This window comes from Pinus tabuliformis, chromosome 1_1 (genome assembly GCF_031772625.1).
Source record: "Pinus tabuliformis cultivar Carrire ecotype Pingquan chromosome 1_1, CPIR1, whole genome shotgun sequence".
NCBI lineage: Eukaryota > Viridiplantae > Streptophyta > Pinopsida > Pinales > Pinaceae > Pinus > Pinus tabuliformis.
In genome coordinates, this window is record NC_142297.1 from 215,287,993 (window position 1) to 215,312,056 (window position 24,064).

The following is a 24,064-nucleotide window of genomic DNA, read 5'->3' on the forward strand; positions in this document are numbered from 1 at the left end:
TTAAATTTATTATTTTTAAATAAAAGTTATTTCTATTTATCTCAAATATGATTGGTTAAAATGTCTCCCCTCTTATTGTGTAATGATGGCAAGAATTGACTTTTGTGTACTCTATTATTAATTACTATGTACTATATCACTAATTACTATGTACAATAAATATAAATAATTTGAAAAATAATATTATATATAAATTACTGTGTACCATAAACACAAATGATTTGTAATTAAATTCAAAAATTTCATTTTCTCATTGGTGTAAAGTGTTGAATAGACAATTTTTTAATTTACAAAAATATAATTTGAAAAAAATGTAAAAATAACATGTGTACAATTTGTACAACTCTCATTATATCAATCTATACTATAATGACATTACATGTGTACTATAATATGAGCATTATATAAAAAAAATGTCATCATTCAATATTAAATATGTAATTATTAACTTGTTACCATTCTCTTCAATGTCAATTATATATATATATATATATATATATATAGCATTTATCCACCAAAAAAATGTTTCATTATATTAAAAAAATTAATAAAAAAAGGTTAAACAAATATTCATATAACTTATTTTACAATTTTATTATTGTTTGAAGTACATACAACACATATGACATTAAAAATATGACATTAAAATATTTTATTAAACTAAGGGACAAGGAACACTAGCTATATAGCCTTGTTAATATCACACTCACATGGAAATAAATTTACAATCCGACAACTATCATAAAATACACGAGGGGGGATTAATGAAGAGGGCATTGGGATACCTATATTTTGAAATCCCACAATGCCACACGAGAGGAGATTAATGAAAAGGCCATTGGGATACCTCTACCAAATACTTTGAGATCTCTGTACACCGCCTGAAACAATTGTTTTCCATCAATTCTTTTCAATCTATATGTTTAGCCCCATATAGGTTACCTTTTTCATTTTGATGAAGAATGGGTTCAACGCTAGAAATTTGTTGGGTTTTTTTATAAAGGAACACTATATGTAAAGGTTGTTTGACGATCATAGACTTTTTTTTTTCCAGATAGTAATATTATGAGGTATTATGTCTTTTCACTGGGAATGAACACCATAGAGCTATATAGCACTTTTTTAATGTAACACTTTTAATACTAAAAGAGACATCATTTTTCGTTTGCCAATGTAAGAAAGAAAAACACACAAATATTTCTATTTCTAGTATTTCAAAATTTCTCGGTAATTGAAGATATTGTCTCAAGTTCATTTTTAATTTCCCCAACAAACCATTACATTAAATTATGTGAACAGTTATCCTTATTTGAAACAAATTAATAATTTGCCTGGAAGTATACAACTTTTTTGCAATCTAATGTTAAACTTCATCTCCATAAATTTCATATATATTGGCTTTCACCGCTTCTTCATACAAATCCTTTCCAACTAATTGAAATGCTTCTCATCCAATATAATACCATACACTTTTTAAGGTTTGCAATTTTTGGCCAAATGCATGTGGCGTAATCAGACAGTGATCATCCCATGTTCCGAAATCTATCCTTATACCATGTAAACTTGTTGAATATTGGCAATCAAAATCTGGGTTACCTATCGTTACGATCTTGTCCTAAATTTGTTGATCGGTGATAATCGAAAACTAGGCAACTGTTGTTAGAATTGGCAAACTGCCTATTAGCTCACTACACAAAACTATTCCAAAACTAGGTTCAGTATCATTCTGATCTTGTACCAAACTTGTCGATCAGAGATAATAAAAAACTAGGGGACAGGTTGGAATTGGGTGCCTACCTATTAGCTCACTGACTAATTTACCACGTGTTTATCTGCGAATGTTGCACTTTATAATCTACAAATTTACATCAAAATTTTCATTTTCCCAGACTTGTCCACCATGACCCTGAGAGTGCATTCAGAAAAATTATTATGCTTTAGGCTCCACACTCGATTACTGCATTATTTCTTCTCAAAACTATCCATTGATGTGCACATGAAATGGATTTTCAAGACATGTAGTTTTAGCATTAGGTCTTTTGAAAATAAAATTGCTTAGACAAAAGGTCCACAAACAAATGTTATTAGTGCCAATTGGAGTGTGTATAACACATTCATTACATATTTATTAGGACTTTTTGGGAAACTGCTTCACAAAAAACACCCCAAGATTAAGGACTACACTATATAACACAGACTTCCTCCAACTTAGGTGCCAGGTCTGAGGGGTGTATTTATTCTACCAAAATCATCCAGTACTTACACTTGGCCTCACCCCAATTTATATCCCATTTGAGTGGGGCAGACCACAATGAACATGGAACCCTGGTTGACAGCTGAATACTCCACTGACTTCAACATCAAAACAAGGGACCCATTGGCAAATTCATTAGGGATTAGCTTCTTGTTACCATAAATTTGGAACTTACACTAGTCCTTCACCTTGATGTTGACTGTTCCAATAAACAAGATTTCATCCAAATTAAGTGTAATGCATTGAAATACTTCAGTATAGATAAGATTAGAATGAGCACTGCTGCATTTCATTAGCTTCTCAAATAAAATTGCCACCACTGTTGGCGAGTAAAGAAGGCGCCGACCTTTGACTTCTCAAAAGCATCATGAGAAAGGAAATGGAAAATGTATTAAAAGCAGTCACCTGGACATCAGTTCCATCAACAATAAGGATATGACTGAATATCAGCCATCCTGTTAAAAATAAGAAGAGACTCGCAGATTTTCAGACTTTTATAATGTATAGAGGCAAATGACATGTTGCCACAAATCGCTATCAGGCTCTTTTCAGCTTATTTGGTGGATGACTGTGGAATAAGTATAGAAATATCTGCATAGTTTCATTTACAACTCAACTATGCAATAATTCTTCCACTTGTTGAACTAGTTATCATAATCTCCCACTCTGAAAAGAATAAGAACAATTGGTTGAAATAAAGACGAGGGCTTGAGAACAAACAATATTCTATTATTACATTATGGTCACTCTTTTAAAAGCATGACATGAAGATTCCACGTTGATTATGTGTAACAGAAAAGCATTAGGGAAAAGAATCTTGGCAACGAAGTGGAATCTCCTCAGAGATACATCCATTCTCTGAAGAATGCTTTGAGTTGCGGGAAGAGAAAGACGGTGACAGACCTGCAAATATATCTTCAAGTTACACTATTGCAAATGTGAGAATGAACTAAATATATGAAATGAAACTAAGTACCATAATGCTTCAAAAGGTAACGATGTAAATAGAGGAAAGAAAAGAAAAATACTTATTCCAGATGAACTGTCCCCAAGATCTTTGGTCTTATGCAGCAAAAATGTGCCAGAAAGGATTGTAACAAAACCACACATCTCAGTAACAATTTGAGATGGATTTTGCCTGTCCCAGTCCTGAAACAAGAAGCAAAATTTTAATCATTTGTTGTGCTTTAGCAATTAATAAACATGCAAAACTTAAAGAGTATTATGAAAGCCTGCTTTAAATACCCTTTCATAAATCATATAGATAAAAATCAATGCAAGTTGAAATTGATACTAAGACCAGAAGAAGACCAGATACATCATTACAAACAGTGTGTCATGTTAGCAGCAATGATCTTCTTTCTGTTGCCAGTCACCCCAATTTCAAAAGGAAAGTTGCTTTATACCTTTCATGGGCAACTACACTTCTTTGCAATTCCAAACACCAATTTAAGACTTCTGTTACAGTCACTCTTGCATCTTCAACTAGTCCATCCACTAGATATTCTACATTTAATTAATATATCTATATACAAAGGAGAGAAAGCTTGATTGATTTGGGAACCCAGGTCCTTGGATCCGTCATAATAGAGTTATCTGAACTTAACGAATGAGTATGTAACAAAAGCATCTCCATACAATCTCCCTTGGGGATCAAGGTTTATAGGCATTCCATATGGTACTGGCAGCTTTCCAAAAGCTTTCTGATATACATGTTCTAATTGCAGAAATCTGTAAAGAGGCTTCATCTCATCCCAAGGTTTGTCTATGTCATGCACATACTTTTGATGTCATCAAAGAAATATCCAATCCTAGGTGTCTACCTATATACAACTAAGAGTTTTACATGAGAATCGAGACCCTTATAGCAACTTCATGAAATTTAGAGCCTGTTTGCATTGACATCTTTATTGGACAAAATTGAAAATTTAAATGTAAGAAATGCATGCATGCCTGAAGGTGGATTCAATTCCAAAAGTAAACGTTGGTTTCACTGCTCTACTCTCTATTTCAGTAGTTTTAATGCTAAGATTTTCCCCGAAGGTTCATGAATGAGCCCATTTAATATTTATACATAAGAGATGATATTACTGTCTGGCATGGTTGAAATGTAGAAAAGACCATGAAATGATCTGCAAGGTTAGAGTTTGTCCTCACAAAATGAATTTAATGGCACTGTGAATTTTATGGTGCCAATCAAGGGAGCTAATGGATAGAGTAAGCATTATACATCTTTAATAAGCTGAAGGATAACCAAAAATCATAGAAGAGAATAAATATTCTGGTGAAATTTTCAGGCTGACTTGAGAATAGTAGAAGTGTGATGCAGGCCCAGAGACATAAACCCAGAAAAAGTTTTACATAACGGAGCCTACATTGCAAAAATATACTGCTAGTTTTATTTTTCAGTCAGTTTGGCGTTGACTTGTTAGCTATGTCTATACTGCATCACAGGTTGACCGAACTCCAATTCATCTTCAGCTTGTTGGAGTTTATTGCCTTGACTCATGACTCAATGGGTTGTGTAAACAGCCTTTCACCATCATTATCCCACTCCAAACATTCATATGTCCGCTGGGAGCTATCTTGGTTTCATTCCCATCATCATTCTGCAAAGTGTTTTGAGTTTCAATTTCCTGTATTCCTCTATCATCCTCAACCATGGTTTGAAGTTTGATGCATGCTTCTTGTGACCATTTTGCTATATCCCAACCTCTATGATGATATTGCATTCCCTTGGCCTTAAATCCAGAAAAGGGACAATTGTTACACATAAAATTTTATTAAACCAGAAAGATGTTAACAAAACTTCTCCAGTGAACATGCCTCACTCAAAGGGGCTCAGAATTACAGACTCCTCTAGTATTTGCAGGCAAGTCTTGCCAAAAAATTTAGTGTTACTCTGGCTTGACATGGAGTAAGATGTTCCAAGCCATCATGGAGTAAAATACAGAAAGAAGGGACCATGTATCGCTTTTTAAGAGAGATTTTGCAACTGAGTTAGAGAAAAAGTTTCCAAAAAGGATCTAAGTCCTCAAATTTAGAAATATATAAAGCACAATCCTAAAAATAAAAGGTAAGAGTTATTGGAAACTTTTCAAATATAAAGTGGCCTTGTAACACGAGATGAAATTGTGAATGGATTTCAACACCAACACTCTGCAAAAGCCTCCACTACATTTGAAGAATGCATATGATCATTTGGCTATTAGAAATTAGAATTGAGACACTAAGGCCCTTGCACCAAGTAAGGCTCATCCCACAAATCAACAATAAATAAGCACAATTGTGTAATGAAAGTGGAAAGGAAAATTATCCTAAATTGTAGCACAAAAAAACTTACTCAGTTTTGATTCAAACTCTCACAAGTTACTGGTTGAGATATCGTATAGGAGGATAGATAACTGACCTTGGAGGGACCCTCCAGCTCTATGAGATTGATCACCTCCTTCTTCCATTCTATCTCAACCAAAGTTTTAACAGTGGGAACTGGAACTAGCCCAGAACCGGTTTACTAAAAAATACATTAAATTATCATTAGAACCTGTAGCATGTTGGACCACCATTAGTTGGTCACTTGGCTATGGAACCTACACCTGAAGTCTTGCCCACTCCATTACCACCATCTACACTTGCACCTATGGGTTGATGGGTTGACCTGAGACCTGTCACTTGCCCTTGGGGGTTGGAAACACCTAATAGGGCTATCCACCCAGCCATCCCAAACATAAGAGAGGGAACACCTATACGGGACTTGGTCTAATTAGATATTTGATGGTGATCCTTGCATGAAGCATTGGCTGAAACCCTAACTTTAAGTACGGTCAACTATGATGCATCTATGGTCTTCATTACTTAATGACTAATTGATTTACACTTGATCTTCAGGAAGTTTCGTCAGGTGGTCCACATCACAATAGTAGAGGCTTCAAGAGGTGATTGCCCCACCTCCTAAGTGAAGCAGAGGAAGTCGTACCATCCAATGCAGATAGAGAGATTGACTTTGATGATGCAGTGCTGCCCACCCAAATCAAGCATTTATTGCTTCCACATGATGCTTGGCATCCAAAGGAACCCCCAAAGGCTGAAAAATTGGGCCAACAATGCTTAGTGTTGGAATATTGATGATTTACCCAACGAACCTAGGATGCCCCTAGGTTGGCCTCGACATTATTTAATGGGTATCACTTGATCTAGAGCCTAGAAGATGATGGTCATCCTTGATATGACAAGGGAGAGCTTGCACATCACCTTGGAGCCCCAACGCTTGAGAGATTTGATGCCACGTCATGTGATTTCCTCTTGTGAGGTTGACGTAGGACACTCTTGGGCATGACATTGTAATGTCCTCTTCGAATTGATTTCCCAAGGAAGGATGTAGTAGCCTATTTAACCACAGGCAATAGTCATTTAAAAAGGGGGAAATTATTACATATTGTTACTTAGGTAACAATAGACAATAGAAATTAAATTTGGGGCAAATGGAGGGAAACTAGTCACACAAAATTGAATTTAGGAGGGAAAAACCCAAAAAGAATCTATAAAAGGAAGGGAGGAGAGTCATTAAGATCATTATGGACGGTTATTCTTTCTGATTTGGGTTGAGGCACTTGGAGGGTTTAAAGACCCCTTTTCTCTGATGGTTGAGAAATAATCTCAACCATTGATCTCCAAGATCTTCTAGAAGAGAGACTAGGGTTAGGGATTTGGGCTTAATGAAAATTATAAAAAGGCCTATCGAAGACATGAAGACACAAGAACACAAGAGAGAGAGGCAGCTACGACATTTTTGGGATAGCGATTTTCTCAAGGAGAAAGTGAATTCTCTAGAGCATTAAAGCTCAGTTCAACTGAGGAGAAGGAAAAAGAATATTGTTAAATCTCCTAATACTAGTCTAGATTTATTTTATCACAACAATTATTTATTCCCAACAATTTATTTAATTAACAAAATAAATTTTGAATTACCATAAAATAAAATCACATGGATTTTAACATCTAGAAATATATGTAGCAGAAACAAATCAGAGAGATCAATCACAAATTGCAAAAGAAATAATTCACCCACAACACTTCTCCATCATGTATTAATCAAGGTTTCAACCCACAGAGACTTTACAAAGAAAAATACAATAATTGGTATTAGATCTAAGACTTTTGTGATCCATAATGTAGAAGAAAGTCTTTCGGATTAATCACATTGTTAGGATTTGGTCGATGTTTCGAACCAACTAATGTGGTTCATCCTCAAGAAAAGGTGAGAAATCCATTGATCAAAAGGAGTAAATAGTAAGGATGCAGCGTTTCCCAGAGTTAGCTGTTAAAAATTAACTACGGGCAAACACTGGAATCAATGACACATCCCTACATCTTTTGAGAAACGTAAGATCAGATTTCTTCTTAGCAATTTGCAATCTGGCTCGTTCAAAATGTCGAGCCTTATCAGCCATTTCCCTTCCATGTAGGGTAATAATGTTAGATCTAAGATTTTTGTGATCCATAATGTAGAAGAAAGTCTTTTGAATTAATCACATTGTTAGGATTTGGTCGACGTTTCGAACCAAGTAATGTGGTTCATCCTCAGGACAAGGTGAGAAATCCATTGATCAAAAGGAATAAATAGTAAGGATGCAGCATTGCCCAGAGTTAGCCATTAAAAATTAGCTACGGGAAAACACTCGAATCCATGACGCATCCCTACATCTTTTGAGAAATGTAAGATCAGATTTCTTCTTAGCAATTTGCAGTCTAGCTCGTTCAAAATGTCGAGCCTTATCAGCGATTTCCCTTCCGTGCAGGGCAATGTTGCATCCTTACTATTTACTACCCTACACGGAAGGGAAATCGCTGATAAGGCTCGACATTTTGAACGAGCCAAACTACAAATTGCTAAGAAGAAATCCGATCTTACGTTTCTCAAAAGATGTAGGGATGCGTCATTGGCTCCAGTGTTTTCCCGTAGCTAATTTTTAACGGATAACTCTAAGCAATGTTGCATCCTTACTAATTTATTCCTTCTGATCAATGGATTTCTCACCTTGTCCAAAGGATGAACCACATTAGTTGGTTCGAAACGTCGACCAAATCCTAACAATGTGATTAATCCTAAAGACTTTCTTCTACAATAATTGGTGTTAATTTATAGGGCTTGATTATTCTTTGTTGTAGATAATTGCATTTTCAAAACTTTTCATCATTTACCCATTACATCATATCATCATTAGCAATTAAGTAGAGAGAACAATAACATCAACAATGCAATGAAAAAGTAAACAACAGAAGAAAAACATGCACAAATAGAGACACCATGATTTAGGTAAGAGTCTAGGGAAAAACCCCACAAAGGGAAAACCCAACCAGATTCTTCTTCTATTAGATATTCATCAAATGTTCAGCTAAGATACAAAGTACAATAATCATGATACATAAGTCTTTCATCATCTATCTCATTAGGCCACCTAGGGCCAATCCTGAATCATACAGGATCCTCAAGAGATGGAAACTGTCGAGAGAAACAAGGCGGCATTTAGACTACCTTCAAATCTTTGTAAGTAGAATAGATCTTTGTCTTCAAGACGAGCACCAATAACACTGCCATACATCACACTTGTCATGAGCCATGAATCACTATCATAAATTGCCATACATCGCATTAAAATCACTACCACAAAATACTATCATAGACCATAGTGCCATAAATATTGTCACATCTGACATAGAAGCATTTTCACACGTCATTGTCATAGAGGCACTAATAAAACTGTCATAGATGCATTATCAAAACTGTCACATCACAATCATAGATCACATCATTGTCATCATCACAGGGACTAAAGTGACTGCCATTAACCACCATCATAGGAATACATGTCATAGGCACTAATGTCACTTAAATTAAGGACCATTGTTACTCATCTTAGCAAGGATATATTTATGAACAAGGATCACTATCACATCTTACTGAACCAAAATTATTTCCATCATTATCATGTTATATGTTACTATCATAATGACAAGAACCATAGCCCATACATCACTGGCTAGGGCACATAAAATACTTGCTCAAGAAGGGCTCTTTCTAACACTCCTCCAAACTCTGCGCAAGCCATACAAGTTTGACCAACAGCATTGTCCAACACGACCTATTCACCTTACAAAACATTAAGCGTAGAAAGTTAGCATACCTCTGATCTTGGAAGTTTGCTTCTGTCCTCAAAACACCCACAACCCGTGCACCCATTTCTGAAGATGTAGCCCTCTGATTAGGGATTTCTATGACTTACATATCTACCCTAGATTTGTGTCCTATCCTCCTCTTGAAAGCCCTCCTTCATGCACAGTTCAACAAGTAATTTTGGTCACCATTTATAGGACTACTTCCATATTGATCTGACCTTGGGGCAGAACTAAATTATGACTCGGCCCCTCCTGTAGCAATCACAAAAATTTTAGCCTTTGTTCAAGTGACAATTACCAATATATATTGCGCAGAACTATCCCTTATTAGATGTGGCCCAATCTCAAGATTCCATTAGACCTCATAGCATACTAAAGCAACCTTATTCAAGGTAACTTGGACCTCTCAGCCAGCCTAACACAGAGTTCAGCAAGGGAGAGAGAGAGAGAGAGAGACTTATATCCTTGATTCAACCCCTTTGTGACCTTTGCGGCTACCTCAGGAATTCATGCCACAAATCCGAATGCCCTGCCTTAGAAGACCAACGAATGGATGCCAAAATGATGGGGGATCATTGTCAATATATAGTTGTTTCAATATCTGAAAGGGTGTGTCCTTTGGGGCAGATCGACTTGATGCCAACATTAGAGAAATTTTGAGGTCTAAAATGGGCCTCAACACAAAAATGTACAACCAAAATCAACTTTATAAGAACTAATAGGATTCAAGATGATGATGTCAACCATGGGGGATGATTCACCATTTTGGAGTAAAAAAGTAAAAGGATTAAAAAATAAAAAAAATAAAAATAAAAACTGTTTTTTCAACTAGTATTTTCAACTTATCTCCCTACCGTTTTATGCAAATTTCGAGCAGGAGCACTCGCTGAATGCAGAATTCAGTTCCTCATCCAAGGAGTACACATGTGGCATACTTTTGATGGTACCTGCTACATGAAAAATGAGAAATACATGAAAATGTGATTGCAGTCAATGTTTTAAAAATCGGAACCAATGACCGGACTTGTCCACCTAATGAATCGGGTTTCGAATCGGGACTGGTTAGGTCTAAACGAACTGGTTTTAGAAAAATACATTAAATAATTAATTTTTAATGAAAAAAACTATTTTTAAGATTTAAAACCATGATTCCAAGCCAAAGCGACAAAATATGCTAAGTTTGCTCATTTATATACCATGTAAAGGTGAATATATCAAAATGGCACCGAGTGCAATACATATCATCGACAAAATACATAAGCAATGATGCTCTAAATGGCCTATAAAGTCCAAAAACAATGTTGCAAGCTATGAGGCCATTGGCTTACTACAAGTCTATAGTGTACACATGATCAATCATCAAATTCATCACCACTAGTAGACAAAGGATCATCATCAAGAGCCACATAGACATCATCTAGTTCAGAGTCTGAGGATGCCTTGGCCTGATCTGCAACCTCAGTAGTAATGCGACCAATAACAATAGAAGTGCACCTAATGGAAGAACAAGTTGGTCGAGCTGCATGACTAGTGCCTTCCATTGGTTGTTTGCCTTTCCTTGATGTCACTACTGATCTTGGTTCTGATGGCGCCAAAAAATCTGCTTCATCCCCCACTACTGCCATGTCGATATCAAAATCAGCATCAAACACAAGATCTTCAGTCTCCTCCACCCATTCTGATGTTGGATCAATATCGTCCAACACAATGGCATCTAGATCAGGTGTTTTGTTCATCAATTGGTTCCTCCTTAGTCGAAAGTTGTATTACACGAAGACAAGATCATTTAATCGTTTTTGTTCCAAACAGTTTCTCTTCTTCGTGTGTATGCGCTCAAAAACAGACCAATTACGCTCACAACCTGAAGCACTGCAAGTTTGGTTGAGGACTCAAATTGCAAACTTTTACAATTGAGGACATTGGCCGCAAAATGACTCCCACCAATGTGCTGCAAAGAAAAAGACATTAATTAGTAACTTAGTTCATTTCATTACATATTTACAAATTATAAGTATTTATAGATAATTTGAATTGTAAATTTGTAAACAATTTAACTTGAAAAGAAATACAAATTGGAAATTGGAATTTCTTACCTGGTTGATCCACATCTCTTGCCATCTTTGCCAAGTTTTTGCCAAAGGTACTAGTTGCCATACTGAAAAGAGTAAGTTGTCTATGTATTTCCAACTGGTCTGCATGGCTAGGGCCCATGCGCTCCAAGCAATCAATCAATCCAGTGCTGACCCCCCCATCCTGCAGATCTCCTAACCAAGCTTTATAATGATACTTTGGGTTCAAAAAAATACCCACTTGCATGTATAAGACGATGGAATTGATTGTTCCATCTATTATCAATAATCACCCATACACGGCCATATTTAGCTATCCTGTCCTTGTCAGCTACCTGTATCTACTTCTTTGCTTGATCCATAGCCTCATAAATGTAGCCCATGGCCAATTTTTCTCCATCCACCATCCTTAGCACCTTAACAAGGGGCTCGGTAATTTTCACAAGCTCTACAGACCTTTTCCAAAAATAATTGTCAAACACTTTCTTTTTGGTGTCTTTGCCATCTTGTCTACGAGCCCACCGAGATTCAGTCCAATCATCAGAAGAAAACATTTTCTGCAGGTTTTTATGTTGACCATTGAGACATTGCAACGTGAGGAAGTGAGTTGCAAATCTCGTAATTGTAGGCCTAACAAGCTCTTTGCCCCCAGTGTTTTTCCTCATTAGGTTCAATACCCATGAGTGGTTGTAAATTTATTTTGTAATGCACTTGGCATGTCCTCAAGCATGAGGTCTATGCAATGTGCAGCACATGGAGTCCAAAATATGGTCCTATATTTGGACTCAAGCATCTTTCCAGCAAGAACATAGTTTGAGGCATTATCAGTGATGACCTGCACAACATTATGCTCCCCAACTTCTTGAATAATGTCATCCAAAAGCTCAAATAGAGGGGTTGCATCCTTCACCTTATCAGATGCATCAACTGATCTCAAAAACATGGTTTCTTGAGGTCAAGAAATAAGGAAATTAATGATAGTGTGGTTATTTCCATTGGTCCATCCATCTGACATGATGGAACAACCTGTTTTGAGCCATGAATCTTTATACTCAGCCAAATACTCATCAATGGAAGAAATCTCTTTTTGCAAAAGAGCTCCCCTCAAGTCATGCATACTAGGGCCTTTGAAGCCCTTTCCTGCAGCTATAACAAAGTCCCACATAGCTTGGTAATAAGGTGAGCGAGCAACATTAAATGGGATATATGCATCATACCACCATCTAGCAATGTATTGATGAGAAGTTTCTTTGCATTGTTTTTTCCAATGTTGATCCAAAGTGGGTTGATGATTTGGCTGGGAGGAAGTGGGATTAGAAGAGGCAATGTTGGCAGAGGATGAGAAATAACTTTGGATGTTTGTTCTCTTTGTTCCTTTTGATAGTTGGCCAAAAGAAGGATGAACATAGTGAAAGGGGTCATTGGTGGAAGGGATAGAAGAGGAGTCTTGAATCTCATAATCATCATACCCACTCTCTTTCATGGCTTCTAATAATTCCCTCTTCCTTGCAATGTCATCTTGGATGGCCTTCTCCCTAGCCTTATCCTCATGAAACTTTTCAAGCTTGGAAAGGTATTCTGCCCTAATAGGACCTAACACTTCATTTGGTGCATCACATGGCTTTACTTGGCCTCTTACCCCAGCCAAGTGTTGTTTCAATCTAAGAATACCCCCACCTCCAATAGGTTTATGGCATAATTTGCATATCATTTTTCCATCAATCACATCACAATGAGCCCATGCACTGTCCTTGCCTTTTGGAGCCATGTTTGCTTGAAATAATTAAAATTTGCAAAGAAATCTGCCATTTAAAAAAAAATTGCAACTAAGAAACATGGAAAACCAAAGCTAAATTTAGGAAAACAAATGCACATGTAGCCTACAAAATTTGATAGCATAGAACTAGAGATTTGATAGCATAGATGATAGAAGTTAGAAGTTTATAACACATAAAAAAAATTAATACATGGACAGCAGTCAAATGAGGAATTTTCAAGTGAAAATCCTTACCTGGAAATGCAAACTAGCTTCCTTAGCCTCCTCTTGAAGATGCCAACTCCACTGACAGCTCCAAACTATCTCCAAAATAGCTCCAACTCCAACTCCAAGCCTCCAAGATGACTACTCCAACAAAAACTCAACACTCTCCAAGCTCCCAATCAAACTCACAAATACTCCAAATGAGATGTGTGAGACAAATGAGAGGGAGAAGGGCCTTTTAAAGGCTTGGAGAGGGTGTTTTTGGAGGGAAAGAACCCTTACTTTCCCTCCAAAACACCCTAAACATTTGGGAAAAAGCGTTGCGTGGGTCCTTGTCGATCATGGCAGCTAACCGCCTGGTTTAGGACGGAACTAGCCAGCTTGACCACAAACTCGCTGGTTAGGACCGGTTTGCTCAATTTTTTGGCAAAATGGAGGGTCAAACCTAGTTTTTATGCCAGTTTGACAAGATGGGCTAGCTAATCGGCCGGTTTGACTGGTTACCAATTTAGACCGGCAAGTTTTTAAAACACTGATTGCAATCATGCTTTTTCATGTATTTTTCATTTTTCGTGTAGTATGGTTCATAGGAAGTATGCAACATGGGTACTCCTTGGATGAGGAATTAAATTATGCATCTAACCACTGTTTTTTCTTGATATTTTAGTAAAGTCGTAGGGAGATAAGTTGAAAATAAGAGTTGAAAAAAGTAGTTTTTTCCCTTTTCCCTCTAAAATTTGATGATGTAATCTAACCTTATTTTATTATTTCCACTATTCTTTTATAATATTCCTTAGGAGGCCCATTTCAGACCTCAATTTCTCTAATGCTTGAAAACTTGGAGGGAAAAATACAAATTCAAATTTGCCTTTTAATAATATTTTTCCACATCTTTAATGATGACACTTCATATAATAGGAGTAGCGTCAAACCAATTTGATCACATTAATAATAATATTTCCCCTTGTTCTAATTGAATTCTTCTTTTGACGAATATAAATTCTCCTTTGGGGCTTTTAATGGGATAGTTGGGTTCCAATGGGAAATTTGTTCCATAGCTGCCCAAATTTCAACACTCCCTCTTAGCTAGGGAGGAATTTCCATTTACATCAAAAGTCTCAACTTGAATGTCTCATCAACTCTCATCTCGTCTTATGACATTTCATCTTGTCTCATAGAAGAAGAATACACAATCGACAATAGGAGAGATCGATCAGAACCTCCAAACTCTACAAGTCTCCAAGTCAAGTTGCATGACCTTCATCTCAACTGCATCAACAAGATATCCATCTCAACACATCTCCTCTCAGCTTGTCTCTCCTTTGATCATCAGCTGAAGAATGATGTCACTATCTAAAGAAGAAGAATCATCATAGGGGAGCTCAGGCTTCCACCCTATATCCACGAACAATAGGGGTGATTAATCTTCCACCCTATATATTTGTTAGACAATAAGAAGGATACCACTTGCCATAAATGGTAAGGATCACACTCTATCCTATTGTCCGACAATAGGCAAGATACGACTTACCAAGAGAGGTAAGGATCATAGTTTATCCTATTGTCCGCTGATCTTCCCATTTTGACCCTCAAGAGTTGGTGGTAGAACACTTGTATCCCATCACTTGAGCAGGATGCCACTTACCACAAATGGCAAGGATCACATCCTATCTCAAGTCTCCTCACCCATTAGCCAGATGGGTGGCAATCCCAACAAGCCCAACTTGTGGGTAGGAAGCATACTGGAGTATACTCCGTCAAGTCCCAGACTTGATGGTAAGGGGGGATAACCACTTGTCATAAGTGACAAGGATCACACACACACACACACCTTACAGTGGCAATAGGCATGATACTACTTACCATGGAAGGCAAGGATCACAGCCTATCCTATTTCTGGAGTTCCCTCAACCCCAAGAGCTCTCCAGCTTAATTCCTCTCCCTAGGCGCTCAAACAGGGGGGAAGAGCATAGCTCAATGTCCTCGATCAGCCATGACCCTTTCTTGAGACGATCACATCCATCAGTCCAAGTTGCTCTTAGCAAACCAAAAACTTCCCTTTTGACAAAGCCTTAGTAACAATGTCAACTATCTGCTCATTTGTTGAAATCTCGCTACTTTAATTCCACAACAAATCAATGTCAGAGCGTCACTGCTCCCTCTGCACCATATCTCGAATATATGATATCTAATCTCAAAATGCTTGGACCTGCCGTCGATCATGAGATTTCCCGGATCCCACTTCTATTATTGCAGCATCTCACAGTCATATCCAACACATGCTCAATCAACTCTCCAAAGAGATTTCTCAATAACAGTGTCTCAAAGCTAGTCATACAAGCAGCAATATATTCAGCCTTCGATGTACTCAAAGCAACACCTATTTTTGGCTCGTTCAAGAAATCAAGGCAAACCTAAAGCAACACCCAGATGTGTTATTCTTGTCAATAACATTTTTCAGTCTTAGTCATCATTAGTGTATCCATCACATTTCCAGCAGTGTGTCTTAGTCCATAAATAATAGTTTCATGTAGATATCTTAGCATATGTTTGTCAGCAACCCAATATTCATGTCTAGGCTCTATCTGGCTCATAAAAGGACCCATCAAATTTGAATCTGAAGAGAAGTCTCTCTCAACTACTTTAGTGTAATCCATCATGCCAAGCCTCTGACAACATACTTTTCTTAACAAGGAAGTCCTCATCCTCTCTTCTAATTTCAAGATGTTGATCATCTGGACTCGAGGGTTAGCTCCTTCTAGGACTGAACACGGAGATTATTTGATCCTGTCATAAATAAATTGTCAGCATATATAACCAAATATCAGAGACATACCTGCAACCTTGAAGAGAGGTTGGTGTCTGCATTAGATGACCATCAATCCAAGTATGCCAAGACCAGAGGGCTTACTCGAGTCCATATGGGACTTTCTTCCATCTGTAATCATGAATCTCATCTCATGTGCCTCAAAGCCTTGAGGTAGCTCCAAGTACGCTTCTTCCTTATATACATCATGGAGGAGACCAGCTTCACATACATTTGATTAGTGCATTCGACAACAAGAGCTACAATCCTCTCCCTCTAAGTGCATATTCCTTATCACTGTTGAATTTAATATTGCGGAAGCATTTGACACTATTGTATCTTGTCATCTAGAATGGTCCTTGCATGAAGGACATATAGCTCTTATCATCTCATTAGATTGTTACATTCAACTTGAAAATCTACTCCCTCTGAATAGGAAGCTTCTTCAAACATAGATATCAACATGGGATCCTTCCTTCAAGGTCTGAGCTCTTGTCCATCTTTCAAGTTCCGCTCTAATCATGGGATAGTTCTACATTCTTCATAATTTCGATTTACATCTATATGCAGTACTTGATAACCCAAGGACAAGAGCAAAAGCAATAATAGCAAAATAAATAAACATAATGAAAGTGTACCTGGTGATGAGGCACGTCTTTCTTTCTTCTCTAGATATGAGAGTGGCTTCTTCATTTTCTTGCACTAACTCCCTTTGAGAGTCAACTCTTCCTGCAATGCTCTACATCATAATGATCCTTAAGAAGGATTTGCTTTCCTTGATCACATTCTCATTCAAGAAGTTGGTGAGAGAATCATTCAAATATTCATGCAGGAAGAATAAACAATAAATCCAAACAAGAGCAGTGTCATAAAGAAAAACCAGTGTAGATAATATCGGTGAAATATCGCCGAATAGCATAAATATCACGATATTTTCAGCGAGCCGAAATATCGCCGAGAAAATATCGCGATATTTTCGGCTCCCGAAAATATCGCGATATTTCGGCAAAATATCGCCAGGCATGTTTTTCCGCGACTACAAAAAAGAAAAATTGGTTTTTTTTTCTTCATTTCTATTTCTGAGTGTTGGAGAAGGAAGGGAAAGAGTTTTGTGGTGCTTGTCAAGAAGGGTTTGAGGATCAAACAACGATTATCACCACCAATTAAAAAAAATTTGTGGATCAAAGATTGAAGAATAGTGAGACAAACTTCATTTCTTCCATTAACAGGTATGTTCTTAAAAACCCCTATGTTAATGATTTTTTCATAGATTTAAGGTTATGTTTGCTTGCCTCTTTGCCTACCAACATTTTGTTTCTTTTTTTCCATTTGCTATGATTTTCATGCCCATGAACCAATGCAAGGGTTTTCTCCATATTTGGACAGCAAGCTTCATTTCTTTTTCAACTTTCTTATGCACCCTCTTATTGCCATTTTTCATTCACGTTGCAAAATGCAAATAATGTAGTAATTTTTTTTGAATGAGGTGGTTATTACTTATTATTTTTTCATTTTGTATTGTGGGGTTTAATGCCAATTTTTTGTTTTTTTGTGCCCTGGGTTTGAATTAGTTCACTACAAATGTCAAATATGCCAAAAGCCTTAGACCCATTTTAGGAGTATGGGGAGGCTGTTGGTGGGGAAAATCAGGCATATATATCATGCAACTTGTGTGGGACCAAGATGTCAGGAGGTGTTACACGATTGAAATACCATCTGGCTAGACTCTCTGCATATGATGCAAATGTAATGCCTTGTATGGTTTCTAGTGTAGAGGTTATACAAAAAGCTCGTGAAGCAATTGTTGAACAAGACAGAAAGAAAGCTGCTAGGGAGAGGCCAATGGTCTCAGAAAGATAGCTGCTAGTTTTATTTGTTTTGCAACTTTTGCTACATATAAGTCTATGTTGCAGGAAACGTGGTACAGAGATCCGTTTCCATACGGAAACTGGTACGAAATGCGGAAACACGATTGGTACGGCCGTGAAACGCGTTTCCGGCCATACTGCCATGTTTCCCGAAACGGAAACATGGCCAGTACGGCCAGAAACGCGTTTCATGGCCGTACGACCCACATTTCCTCATTAACTTGTGTTTTTTTCAATTTTTTTTTATTTTTTTTTAATTTATTTTTAGGGTATGTTAGTGACTTCTAGTTGCTTCTAGATGCGTGTCTAAAGTTATAAAAGTGAATTTTTGCCCTAGTGTTGATATGCAGTTCATCAGGAAGTTTAAGGCACATGCAGTTCATGGTAATGTTAAAGTCTTAAAGGAGAATAAAGGAGAATATCACTTTTACTTATATTTTTAACATTACCATGAAATGACTCAGGATGTTTGAGAGTGGTTTCGCCCTCATTGGATTTCATATGGAGAAAGTAGAATTTTAGATCTCACTCAAAATCTAGCAAACTTTTCTGTTTTTCAGGATTTCAGGATTGGGCAAATTGCAATGTTTCCATTGGATTTTATCATGTACTAGGGTATGGGACTTGTATTTAATCAAGAGAACCAAGCCCTCTATGCAGGGGAAACTCCCAATAATCAAGACCATGTAGGGTACTAGGGCATGAAACTTGTATTTAATCAAGAGCACTAAGGTCGTTCGACTATGTAGGAGGAGACTCCCAATACAACAGTGGTCCTTCTAAAGAATGGGATGTGGATGCAGAAAATCCTGATTTGGATCTCTCTCTTGCAGCCTTATAGTCTTTATTGTACTTGCAGCCTCATATATTAATATAAATAAAGGCTGATTTTGAGATTTGGATATATAATAAAGGTTGCTTTTGGATATTCCGATATTTTTATTTTCATTATGTGATCATTCATGAGTAAATGTGATGTAAATTAAATCTTAATGTTTAAGTGTAATAAATTATAATGTATCATTTATGCTTTATGATTGCACACATATATATATATATATATATATATTCGTGTTTCCCCGTTTCCAAAATTTGGGGAGGTCGCGTTTTGTATCGCTTCCCGTTTCAGAAACTCGTACCCGTTTCCTCATTTCGTGCAACCTAGTAAGTTTATAACTCATGATGATGAAATACTTTTAAAGTTTTATATATGTGATTTTATTTTGTTTGAGTCCTTGATTGGACAATTATCACTATCAGGGATCAACAGGATATGTGATGTTATTTTGTTTGAGTCCTTGATTGGACAATTATCAAAGGTCAACAGGATTTGGTATCGCCTTTGAAGTTTGATGTATCATTTCTATTTGACATCATATATATCAATGTTGTCTTCATATTTATGTGCCAATGTGTTTAGTCCATGTTGTTATTGCTTTATATGTTTAGAAATCTGAAAAAAAAAAAAAAAAAAATAAATAAATAAATAAATAAAATAAAATGAAAATATTATGCATTTTTTATGCTTGCCGATATTTTCGCCGATATTGCCAATAAGATATTTTATGGACCCGCACCGATATTTTCCCGATACCGATATTTTCAACACTGGAAATACATAAGTCTTGACAGTGCTTATCTATGATGAGGATTGTAGGAACCTATCAGCTCCCTCTAAATCTTGTCTCCTTGAGTCACCACAGTGCACCAACCATATGACAAAGTCATATTTAGTCGAAATGCGCCATCCTGAACACCACCTGTATCCTTAATTTCCTTCCTCATCAGCGAAGCTCAACTAATTATGACCATAGGATCTTGCATCGTACCCTTTCCTAGGGTTTCTCTAAATCTGTCCCAAATAACTTAATGACATCTCATTGATCATATATACAGAAATTTTGAATCATACCAGCCCCTTTTCTCATATCACGACCACTCCTAGGGTTTCTCCCAAACTCTACCTTCAACTGGCAAGAACAAAGGCTTCCTAGGGTTTCACTCTGCCATCTTCATCTCGTTCACTCTACTATGATCATGAACTTCATCATAGGTGTCTTCACGGGGGTGATCTCAATGACTTTTCTTTAGCACAACTTTGATACCATGTTAATTTTTACGGCTTGATAATTCTGTGTTGTAGATAATTGCATTTTCAAAAAAAATCATTATTAAACATTACATTCACCCCATTACATCATATCATCATTAGCAATTAAGTAGAGACAACAATAACATCAACATTGTCAGAAAATAGTAAACAACAAAAAAACGCATGCACAAAACCCCACAAAGGGGAAAACCCAACCAAATTCTTCTTCTATTAGATATTCATCAAATGTTCAGCTGAGATACAAAGTACAATAATCATGATACATAAGTCTTTCATCATCTATCTCATTACGCCACCTAGGGCCAATCCTGAATCATACAAGATCCTCAAGAGATGGTAGTTATCAAGACAAACAAGGAGGCATTTAGACTGCCTTCAGATCTTTGTAAGTAGCATAAATCTTTGTCTTCAAGAAGGGCATCAGTAATATTGCCATACATCACACTTGTCATGAGCCATGAATCACTATCATACATTGCCATATGTCGCATTAAAATAACTACAACACAATATTATCATAGAGCACACTGCCATACATACTGTCACATCTGCATAGAGCGGTTGTCACACTTCATTGTCATAGAGGCACTGGTAGTAGGTACAATTGTCACAAATGCATTATCATAATTGTCACATCACATTGATAGATCACATCGCTATCATCATCATAGGAACTAAACTCACTGCCATTAACCACCATCATTGGAACAAGTGTCATAGGCACAAATGTCACTTATATTAAGGACCATTGTTACTCATTTTAACAAGGATATATTTCTGAACAAGGATCATTGTCACATCTTATTGAACCAGAATTATTTCCATCACTGTCATGCTATATATTATTGTCATAATGACAAGAACCATAACCCATACATCACCGGCTAGGGAACATAAAATACTTGCTCAAGAATGGCTCTTTTTAACACTCCTCCAAATTGTGCACAAGCCATACAAGTATAACCAACAACATTGTCCAACAAGACTTACTCACCTTACAAACATTAAGCGTAGAAAGTTAACATCCCTCTAATCTTGGATGTTTGCTTTTGTCCTCAAAATACCCACAACTTGTGCATTCATTTCTGAAGATGCGGCCCTTTGATTAGGGATTTTTGTGACTAACATATCTAACCTATATTTGCGGCCTATCCTCCTCTTACAAGTCCTCCATCATGCACAGTTCAACAAATAATTCAGTCACATCATTTATAGGACAGCTTCCATGTTGATCTGACCTTGTGACAAAACTAAATTATGGCTCGGCCCCTCTAGTAGTGTTGACCACTACTGGTCAACTACCCATGCAGTACCCCCCCCTTTTCTTTGCAAAAAGGGTCAGCACCTGATCAGCATGTCCGTGCCATCCTGCCATCATCAGCAACCTGATCTTTTTGATTGTAAACCCAGTCTGCATGTATGAATTGTAAATAATCTTAGCAGACGAGTCATGTATGTAAATTGCCTAGGTGGACCTAACTTTCTAGTGGTAATCTACGTCCCGGAAGGTTTTTTGTCTCACCGATCCATGGATCGGCAGAGTTTTCCTTCAAACCTGACCCCAAAGCCGGGATGGATTTTGTCACTTAGAACTTTAGGAGAATCCTAGTGTGTTGATCCGCTAGATTATAGTTGTGTCGCAAAACTGGGTGGTTTATGAGGGTCTATGTTAAGTGGGTTTGTCCCCTTGAGATGTAAGTTGTAAAAGTCATCATGAAATGTGTCTTGAGGGTCGAAAAATGTTTTAAATCCCCTCGTGAGTCCTAGGTCCTAGGTGATGTTTCCAAAGGTTTAGTTCGATGATCCATTTAAAAAATGAAATAAAATAATAAAATAAATAAAAAAATTTAAAAATTTAAAAAAATAATAATAAAATAATAAATAATAAGAAATTTAAAAAATTTAAAAAATAATAATAAAAAATTAATTGAATAAATTGACGGATGAGATCAAGAGATATCTTGATCCTCATCAACGGTCGAGATCATTTCTACATGGATCAATCGAACTAGCCGTTGGATCATTGCCTTTAAATAGGGTGCTAGGAGTCATTTTCAGATTCATTCGATCTGTGAGTCTAAGGCTGAAGAAGCTCTCTTGTAGTTCATTTTTTTGTGCAATAAAGAAGACTTTGGGGTTAAAAATCTTGCTGGTGTTACTCTTCTGAAAGTGCTGTAAGATTGTTCTATTTGTTCTGCATAATTTTATTTTCGGCCATTAATGATAGCTTAATGAAGATTGATCTAGGCACAGGTATCTTGTCTGATCTTTGAGGTTTGAGTGATAGTTTAGATCCTGAAATATATTGGCAAGTATCTCCATTTGATCGGGGTTTCACTATTGTTTTCTCCTTCTATGTTGATGGTTGATTTTAAGTTGTGTAGGAAATCCTTTTCTCAAATTACTGGGCGTTAGGGGAAGTTCTCGGCTGAACCAGCCAACTCCCGAGTTGTGTTTTCTGAAAGAGCCCAGCCAGTTCTTGATCCGGGCTTATCATTCGAAAAAAAAATTTATGAATGCATGCAGGGTCTTCTGAAGCATTTTATATTTAAATTGTTTTCTGAAAATATTTCTGCAATTATTGTCAAATCTGGCATTTCAGGGGCCAAAAAACTGTAAATTATTAAGCTGATCTAGGGTTTTAAATTTTTGCCTTATGCGGTTTTCATTAGGGTTTTCAGTTTTGGTTTTATGTACATATTATTTTTGGGGTGATCTGGTCTGTTTCAGGTTGCAGGATTGTTAAAGTTTTCCGAAACCCCTCTTCCGTACCCTATTTCACCAGGAACGTGCCCAGCATTCCATCACGTCAGGTAAGCTTCGCTCAGTTGCGTGGGATCAACTTCATAAGATCAACAGCAAGAAAAGTCACACCCAGTCTTCTCTCACAAGAAAAAAAAACTAGCGGCTTCAAGACACATTGATTTATGCACATCGAGTCAGAGAAGCAAACGTCAAGAAGACCGACTCAAAACGATCCCTGCATTCGTTCAAACAAGCAAAGCAAAATCTGTGTATCAACGAAACAGCGGTGATCTCAAAACCAATTTCAATTTCTTTCTCGGCCACTGACAGTCGAAACGTGCTCTCGAGATTTCAATCTACGTGGTCCGGATTTCCATTTGGTTTGCCGTCAGAATTCTGGAAAGATTACGTAGGAGGTTTCATGTGTTAAGCCCATCATCGCAGGCCATCACGCAGGCAAATTCGATTTTGATGACCCTCGCATTGAGTTGGCAACGTCGGCCTTCAAACCACCACGCGTTTTCCTTTCAATCGCCGCCGTCCTGTATACACCGAGCTATTAACAAATTTCTTGTTTAAATTTCATGGGCCAGGTACGCAACTCTGCATTCATCGATTCTTTTTTTTTTCTTTTGTTTAAGTTCTTTTTTTTATATATAAATAAAATCAAAGAAATAAAAACAGGTTTCGATTTTCACTTACTTAGATTCTAGTTACGTAAATTTTGACTTTAGATTTTAAATTTAAATGTTACGCTTTGTTTCATTAGATTTAGATTTAAAATTTTTTATAGCTTTGTTTTATATTTAAAATAGATTTTAATTTTAGATTTTAGTTTAAATTAACGTAGATTTTGATTTGATTTTATTTTAATGTTTTAGATTTAGGTTTTGATTTATGTTTAGGATAGATTTTAAGTTTAGAATTTTATAAATTTTAGATTTTTTAACATTTTCATTTTTATAATATGAAAAATCAAAAAAAATAATAATAATAATAAAAAATTAAAATAAAAAGACTCAGGCTTTGTTAGATTAGTTTTATTTTTAGAT

The 24,064-nt window shown here is 36.6% G+C and overlaps 1 protein-coding gene across 2 annotated transcripts in view; it reads right to left on the reverse strand.

The window, feature by feature from the left end:
• Nucleotides 1-2,624: 2,624 nt before the first annotated feature.
• LOC149212309 (putative magnesium transporter NIPA4) overlaps nt 2,625-24,064 on the reverse strand; it is a 146,701-nt gene continuing 125,261 nt past the window's right edge. For both annotated transcript variants that reach the window (XM_089391815.1, XM_089391816.1), the window contains 2 exons: nt 3,283-3,403; nt 2,625-3,157 (listed from right to left, as the gene is read on the reverse strand). In XM_089391815.1, the coding sequence (XP_089247941.1) occupies nt 3,057-3,157; nt 3,283-3,403 (222 nt within the window). In that variant the 3' untranslated portion in view covers nt 2,625-3,056. The remainder of the gene's footprint in view (nt 3,158-3,282; nt 3,404-24,064) is intronic.